This window comes from Lupinus angustifolius, chromosome LG02 (assembly GCF_001865875.1).
Source record: "Lupinus angustifolius cultivar Tanjil chromosome LG02, LupAngTanjil_v1.0, whole genome shotgun sequence".
Lineage (NCBI taxonomy): Eukaryota > Viridiplantae > Streptophyta > Magnoliopsida > Fabales > Fabaceae > Lupinus > Lupinus angustifolius.
In genome coordinates, this window is record NC_032010.1 from 10,712,091 (window position 1) to 10,721,464 (window position 9,374).

General features: G+C 33.6%; 1 protein-coding gene across 1 annotated transcript; it reads left to right on the forward strand.

Annotated features, from left to right (window-relative positions):
• On the forward strand, positions 5,326 to 6,453 carry LOC109326775. Its single transcript, XM_019559579.1, has 2 exons — positions 5,326 to 5,903; positions 6,018 to 6,453. Exons 1-2 carry the CDS (start codon positions 5,326 to 5,328, stop codon positions 6,451 to 6,453), a joined length of 1,014 nt encoding a protein of 337 aa, XP_019415124.1.

Below are 9,374 nucleotides of genomic sequence, written 5' to 3' on the forward strand. Positions count from 1 at the left end.
AAGTTTCCTATATGAAATTTTTGTGATTATAATTTTTATAGCTCAAATCATATTTGTGAATAAATTTCATATTTTTGCCAAGCAATGCATTTAGATTGTTATGCCCATTGTGAATCTTACTACAAACATTTTCAAATCGTTATTCTCATTTTCCAAATCTTGCAATTTTTAGTATGTGGTATAATAAGTAAGATGCATAATTACATGTGGAATTTGCATAAATGAGGTCTAAGGTTTCATTTTGAAGATCAATTTTTTTACTTCACTTTGAAGCTCAATCATCCTTTTGTAATGCAACAAAGTTACGTTTTCTTTCCAACATCTATATTTTTTGAAAATTTCTTAATTTTCTATTGCAATTCAACACAAATATCATAAGTTGATCATAAGTGGGGAATTATCAAAATCATTTGCACTCATCTCATTATCATTTTGTCTTCTATCACATTGAGTCATTAGATATATCATTTCACTTTTTTCATCGTCCGGACCGTGTGAGTAACTTTCCTCTCCATCGCACAATACAATGTAGGATCTTCTGCCTTTCTCATCCTTATTATTTTAGGCTTCTTCTATTTGACATTTCTCTTAAAATAACCATGACAAGTAAATTTAATGTGTCCTTTTCCACATTCATAGCATGTGACTTTTTCTAGAGAAGTGTTATTGTTCCTCTTGCTTGAGTCTTTTTTCCTTGACGTTGGAATTTCCTAAAGCCTCCATTCTTATTTAGTAACTTTCCAAATGTTCTCACAAATAAGTGTAGGTTGTCTTCATCAATATTGGATGAATCATAACTATATATGTTGGAGAATTTCTCCATCTATAATTCTTAGATTGAATGCGGAAGTCCTAATGATCATGACTTTGTTCCTTTAATACAATGTTTATACCCATACATAAATCCAAATGGAACAACCATGATTCAGACCGAAGAAACCCCAATTGATTTCATGGTGAAGAAGAAGAACATACCTTGATTAGCCATTTGGAATCTCGAAGGTATGAGGGTGTGATAGCACTTGATGGTTTTCCTGATCCAGACCGAAGAAACCCCAATTGATTTCACGGTGAACAGGAAGAACATACCTTGATTAGCCATTTGGAATCTCGAAGGTATGAGGGTGTGATAGCACTTGATGGTTTTCCTTTTGCTTCTCTAGAGGAGAATGAGAATGCCAAAAGCTTAGTGTGTTAACCTTATGGTGAGAGTGTTTTCTTTATTTCTATTTTATGGATAACCTGATAGTGTTTTTATCCCTATGAATAACATTATTCTAATCCACCTTTATTCTCTTTAACCCCACACCTGAGAACCTATTGCTCTACAAATGGGGAACGTAACCCATAAAAGTAACCGAAGCGGTTACTGCTTAAGTTGCAATAATTCTGATTCAGTCCCTTCATCAAATCAGAAATTGCCTGAAGGTATCTACACTTATAATATTTCATGACACATATGCCCTTAGCCACCAAATTAATTACTGAAGATCATTTTTATATTTTGGCAAATTAAATAATGGCCATAACACAATTATAGAATTATATTTGTGACCCACTAATTGTCAGAAATTCTAACACTATATTCATCTTGATAATGTTGCTCTTCATCATTTTATGTTCTTGAGAATGTTGCTTTAAGAGTGATGTCATTCTTCTTTTGGTCAATTTCTTCATGTAGTATTAGACATCAAGTTTCATTTCATGTTTCTTTATCTTCCCAAACAATATAGTAATGGATATAATAACGATCACCTTGGATTGTCAATTCCCATCAAGACATCTCAATACTTTATTAGCGAATTCATCATCACAATAACTTTACTTAGATTGGTAAGATCACTAATAACATATGAGATGAGAAATATTTTTTAATATTACTAATGTTTTCAATTTGTAACATACAAACCAATTCATTTTCATGCATTATTGTGGTGATTCTAGAAAAAAATTACTTCATAATACCTTACGGGTAGCTTGCAAACTATCAAACATATTATTGGCACTAAATAATGATATCCTCTAAAGAATTCATCATAAGATAATGTAGAACTAATAATGTTGGGTTTATTCAAGTGCGAAGTTCCACATTGGATATGCGGGGATGAGTGAAAGAGTTTATAAGAAGGAAAGACCCATAGAACTAAGACCTTAAGGTTTTGGTTCAAGATGTGGTGTCTCACTTGTGACTCTTCACTCTTCCCATACCCATGTAACAATGGAACTCCCCGGTAATTGGAGGCTCCTCGGTCGCAGTCTGGTCCAACATGTTCTTAACCTAAAAATTGTTTATACTTTATTTTCCTCATCAATGATCCATAGAGATTTAAGCTTAACCATAACCATGTCATCAACCAAGTATTGTTACACATTAGTCCATTCTCTATAGATTCTCATATATCAATATATATAGCTTCAATGAATATTTTTATTCTTGATTTTCAACAACCATAAACTTCACACTCGAAGATTGATGGCCTATGAATTGAAACACTTTCATCATTAGAGCCAATCACTTTGGATCTCTTCATATCAATTATGTGAATCTCTCAAGAGTAGCTTTGATACCACTAATTAGTAAACATGGGCTCTACACATAAATAGAGAGGATGAATATGTGCTAGGCTACTTCATTGTCTCAATTTGCCAAAAATACCAAAGAAGCCAGACAATTGATGTTTAAACAAATATAGTGACTTAAAGTAAAATTTTAATAGATTAACATACTCATATTAGTTATGTTCAGTTAATCGAATAAGAAATATTTTGCATATATTATTTCTACTTAATTGATAGATAATAAATTACAGATCAATTAGCAACAACAACAAAAAATCAATTAAATCAGGAATGTGGCTTTAAATTGTAGATTCAAAGTTTAACAATGATTAACATAAAGCGAACATGAAAGGTACAAATTATCATAAGTAACTGAAATGAGGTTTAAAAGAACTTAACATATTATTTTATCTATGTTCATGCCAATCCATCAAAACTACATTCAGTCCCACACTCCCACCTTCTAAAGTCAACAACTATGGATTAAGTTGAAAGTAAAGGGATAGCATATTAAGACATCCTAAAAAAGAATTGAATGGACTAAATATTATTTCTCAATTTACAAATCTCTTCCCAAAATGGATATACTCGATCATGCAGATCATACTACGAAGCACACTTGAAGAAGACCATTGAAGCGACTAGACTGAAATAGAACATTTATTATAAATACTGAAGACTTCAATATTAATAGCGGGACAACTCATATTAAATATATACATCTAAGAAAATTGTTAGTGACACTCTTTCTTTGTACGAGATATTTGTAAAGAAGTAAAGAGAGAGAAAAAAAAAAGAGTTGAGTTCATAGAACATATCTAGAGAAAGCTCTTAGGATAAACGCCTAGAGTTTAATAAGCTCTAATATGTTTATATAGAAGAACAATATAATTTAAGAAACTCTATTGTGATTCTAAATAATATTTAAGACGGATCAAGCACAACAAACTACTACATTAGATTGGATACTTGGGGTTAAAAAAGGGAGTTAGGATGGAGAGACTTTGTAAGAAAGAACACTTGGAAACAATTCTGGAGATGCTTGTTTAGAGAAAAATATTCAATAGACCTAAAGACGTGAAAATACTTGTACTATTCAACACAATAAATGATTGTATTTCAATTGATGCTGAAATAAAATAATCCTTGTTTGGAAGTTAGGAGGGAAAAGGAAGGAAAGAGATGAAATGGTGAGAAGGGAATGAGAAGGGGAGGCAAATTCAAGTAAACTCCTCCCTTGTTTGGAAGTATGAAATTTAGATAAGAGTTGAATGGAGGGTTAATGTAATACAAAAATATTATTTTACCCTCCTTTAAAAAACAATAATATGTTATGTATTATATAATGCACAACAAAAAGACATAAATGTAATTAGAAAATATTAGTAATGATAATTATGTATTTAACATTGTTTTCCTCCCAAAAAACCTCAATTTGGGGGAACAACAAAAAATGGTATAACGAGGGCTTTGGCGGGTTTTAAACATTCTCCAAAATTCTTCCTCTTCTCTAACTAAACTCTCAAACAAGAGAATCCTCTCCTATGCCCCCCCCTTCCTCCTTTTCCTTCCCTTCCCCTTCAATTGATCTCTCAAACAAGGCCTTAGTGAAGAGTGTTGTTAAAACCGCATCGATTATCAAACCGATCAAGGCACTACTAGTATAGTGGTACAGTGGTTCAACCAGTGGTTTAGTGGTTCAACCAGTGGTTCAGTAATTAAACCGCATGCCGATTAAACCGGACATACCAGCTTATATTTATATATATAAAAATCTATAACAATTTTTTTTAAATAACTAGATACTCAAATTTATAATTCATATTCATAATCTACTCAAATTTACATAAACAAACAATTTAAGTCTTTACCAAATTCAAAGTCTAAATTGCAAAACATATATCAATCCAAAAGTATCACTTAACAAACACAAAATATAAATAAATGATACAAGTTCATAACTCACCCTACAAAACAAATAAATTTGGTTTTTTAACATTTAACACCAAAGAGTCAAAGTTATCTCATATCGAGGTTCCATTTTTGCACCAAATCCTACCTTCAGATAGTTGACTCCAAGATTACACACCAATGTTAGGAACCAAAAAGTATAATCTACATATGCCTTGAAAGCTTGTGCCTTGAAGTGTTGAAGAATGTTTGGAAAGAGGAGTCACCATGTAATAAATTTTTAAGTATTTTAAAAAAATGTGTATAAACCGACCTGTTTAGTCAAATTCCGACCGCTTCATCGGTTTCGACTGATTTTGATCAGTTTTCAACCGATTTTAATACTTGTATTTGAACATTTTAACTCTAAGTAATGATTTGTATCAATTGTAATTTGCCTTCTTATTATTCTTTCGGTTTCTAGAAAGTAGTTTCTAACTATGGCAGTTAGCCATTTCTATTTTTAGCAAAACAGTTAATCATTTGTATAAATAGGGTCTTTGGCTCTGCATTCTATGAATGAATAATAGAATAATTATGATGTGCACAAAACCAATATGGTATCAGAGCAAAATGCTCTGAATACTGCTGCAACCTCTGATAACTACTGATAACCGCTTCTTCTCTTCTCTTCTTTCTTCGATCATTCCTTTCTCACAAAGTTCTTCAACTTCTTCCAATTTCTCTCTGAATTCTCATAAGCATCATTACAATTGCGGATTATGTTTCAGAAACACAAGATCACAATCCTCATATCACTGCTTATAACAATGAAATTCGATCACAAAACCCTAGGAGTCCATATTATTTGCATCCATGGGAGAATCTGGAGCGATTCTTGTGTCAACAACACTTGATGGATCAAATTACCAATCTTGGAGTAGAAATATGAGGCGTGCGTTAGGATCAAAGAATAAATACAAATTTGTTAATGGTTCAATTCCAGTGCCTAATCATTTGGATCCTGACTTTGATGTTTGGGAGAGATGCAATAACATGGTAGTATCATGGATTACAAGATGTTTATCTGCACAGATTGCACAATGTGTAGTGTACATTGATAATGCTCAAGATCTATGGGAAAATTTGAAGGGGAGGTTTTCTAAAGGTGATCATTTTCGAATTTCAGATTTATTACAAGAATTACAGTCAATTAAACAAGGTGAAAGAAACATTTCAAGTTATTTCACTGATTTGAAAACTGTTTGGGAAGATTTGGAGTCATTAAGGCCACTTCCATCATGCACTTGCCTCATCAAATGTAAGTGTGACGCTATGAAAATATCAGAATATGTAGTGTGCTTCTTGAAAGGATTAAATGATGATTTCAATGTAACAAAGGCTCAGATTTTATTGATGGAGCCATTGCCTACTATAAACATAGTATTTCATCTGTTATTACAACAAGAAAGACAAATTGGTGATCCTAACACCAAAATTTTGTTCAATTCGAATGAATCAAGAACTCAACAAAACAATAGTCCATGACAACAATGGAAATGCAACAGAGGAAATACACATGGTAGAAACAACAATAACTATCAAGATAGAGGAAGAGGCTTTGGTAGAGGATATGGTGCAGGGAGAAATAATAACACTAAGGTTTGCACCTTTTGTGGTAAGGAAAGACATACTGCAGATGTTTGTTATTATAAACATGGTTTTCCTCCTAACTTTGGGATGCAAAGATTGAAATCAGATGGAAGTAGTACTCATAATACATCAAGTACCAATATTGTATCAGTTGGAAATTATGATGAAGTACAAACAGAAACCTTGTCTCAACCTACTCTCAATTTCAGTCCTGCTCAATATGCAAAACTTGTATCATTGATGAATAATTCCGTACAGTCCAATTCTACACAGTTACCTTTGACTCACAAAATTAACCAGCTTAGCATCATGCCACTTGATGAAAATGATGCTAATAATGACACTGGATAGAACACATGTAATATTTACCCTTGGGTTCTTGATACTGATGCTACTGATCATGTATGCCCACACTTGTGTAGTTTTGTTACCTATCATTCAATTAAGCCAGTCATTATTAAGCTGCCTAATGGATCAGTTGTTAAAGCCAACTATTATGGGATGGTTATGTTTTCTGAGTCCTTAATCTTACACAATGTTCTATTTGTTCATGAGTTCAAATTCAATCTTATCTCTGTTAATAGACTAGCAAAAGGATTAAATTGCAGAATGATTTTTGACATATCTCAATGCATGATTCAGGATATGAGTACATTGAAGATGATTGGACATGCTAAAGTGTAAAGCAATCTCTACATTCTAAATGCTCCCTAAAGATCATTGTTGAAAGCAAACTATTTTGTTAATTCAATAGCTAATGGACCAGTTTTTGATTTGTGGCATTTCAGATTAGGTCATCCTTCATTTTCTATATTGCAAAACATGTGTAAAGACTTTGCTTATGTTCATTTTGATTCACAGAAGATCTATGATCTGTGTCACATAGCTAAACAAACAAAGTTGTCATTTCCAAATAAAATGCATAGATGTTCTGAACCATTTGATCTTATTCACATGGACATTTGGGGTCCTTTGTCAATCTCTTCTATGCATGATTATATATATTTTCTTATTGTGGTGGATGATTTTAGTAGGCATACCTGGTTGTACTTAATGAAAAAACCAAATCAGAGGCAAGGGGATTAATGCAAAACTTTGTCACATTAATACATACCCAATTTCACAAAACAGTCAAGTCAATTCGTACCGATAATGGAGTTGAATTTAATGTGCCATCTTACTTTGACAATCTTGGTATTATCCATCAAACATCTTGTGTTGAGTCTCCATAGCAGAATTTAGTTGTTGAAAGAAAACACATACATTTACTTAATGTGACTAGAGCCTTGTTATTCTAAGCCAAACTGCCAAAAGTATTTTGGTCACTTGTTGTGCAACATGCAGTTTTTCTTATCAACAGATTGGTAAGTCCTAGACTTCAGAATAAGTCACCATATAAACTCATACACAAGCAAAAACCAGATCTTACTGAGCTGAAAGTGCTTGGTTGCTTGTGTTTTGCAACTACTGCAATAAATCATAGAACTAAACTGGATGCTAGAGGAAGAAAATGCATATTCTTGGGATTTAAAACTGGTGTCAAAGGTTACTTGTTGTTTGACTTACAAAGCAGAGAACTATTCCTATCCAGAGATGTGCATTTCTATGAAGATCATTTCCCTTACATTAATACTTCCCTTACTGCCACTAACACCAACAATCCTCTTAGCCATGACCCATACATATTTGATCCTCTTACTCAGCAACCTCAACCACAATACACATCCAACAACCTAACATACCAAACAAATACACCCATCCATTCACCAATTGCACACATAAACATACCTGACCCTCAAACAACATCCTCACATATTCCTTCCTCACATCCAAAAGACCAACCTGAACAAAATTCACAAACACCCACTATTAGAAAATCAACCAGAATACGCCATCCACCCAACTATTTATATGACTTTCACTATAATCTTCTCAACACTTCCACCAATTCCTCTTTAAAATCCAACATCACCCATCCTCTCTCTTCTGTATTATCATACTCATCAATATCTTCATCTCATTTAAATCACGTTCTCTCTGTGGCAACCAACTTTGAACCCAAGTATTATCATCAGGCTGTTAAATCTTCACATTGGATTACTACTATGGAAAATGAACTAAAAGCACTTGAACTCAATAATACTTGGAGCATAGTGGATTTACCAAATGACAAAGTTCCAATTGGTTCTAAATGGGTGTATAGAATCAAGTATAGATCAGATGGAAGTATTGAGCGATACAAGGCAAGGTTAGTAGCTAAGGGTTACAATCAAACCGAAGGAGTTGATTTTTTTGACACCTTTGCTCATGTGGTGAAGCTTACTACTGTAAGATAAATTCTGGCCACAACAGCTTCAGAGAATTGGTTCTTACATCAGCTGGATGTCAACAACGCCTTTCTACATGGAGATTTCAATGAAGAGGTGTATATTCATATCCCACAAGGAGTGGTCTGTTCCAAGCCAAATCAGGTTTGTAAGCTCCATAAATCACTTTATGGTTTAAAACAGGCCAGTAGGCAATGGTAAAGCAAGTTATCTAGCACACTTTTATACCTGGGATACACACAATCTTCTCATGATCACTCACTCTTCACTAAAACATCCTCCAACAGTTTTACTGTCTTGCTTGTGTATGTCGATAACCTGATATTAGCAGGGAATAACATCACAGAAATCAACTTGGTAAAGCATCAACTACATGATCTATTCAAAATTAAGGATTTGGGACCATTGAAGTACTTTCTTGGCTTAGAGATAGCTAGATCTAGTAAAGTGATCATCTTAAGCCAACGAAAATATGCATTGGACATTATGGCAAATACTGGTTTTTTTGGCTTCTAAGCCTGTTTCCACCCCAATTGCAAAAGGTACTTCTCTTTCACTTGATGCTTCTGGTGCTTATTCAGATCCTGCTTCTTATAGATGATTAGTTGGAAGATTGCTCTATCTTACGAACTCAAGGCCTGATCTTAGTTTTGGAGTCCAACAACTTAGTCAATTTATGAGTAGCCCTACCAATGCACACTACCAAGCTCTCACACGAATTCTGAGGTACATCAAGGGAACTTCTGGACAGGGATTGTTCTATCCCTCATCATCGTTTTTATAGTTAAAGGCCTTTAGTGATTCAGACTGAGCTACATGTATTGATTCAAGACAATCCATTTTTGGGTTTTGTATTTTTCTTGGTAATTCTCTTGTGTCTTGGAGAACCAAGAAACAAACTACAGTTGCTAGATCCTCGTGTGAAGCTGAATATCGGGCTCTTGC

Coding starts and splice junctions, on each gene's coding strand:
- LOC109326775 (XM_019559579.1), top strand. CDS start 5,326: ATGGGAGAATCTGGAGCGATTCTTGTGTCAACAACACTTGATGGATCA. Junction 5,904..6,017: donor ATAAACATAGTATTTCATCT/GTTATTACAACA, acceptor GAAATGCAACAG/AGGAAATACACATGGTAGAA.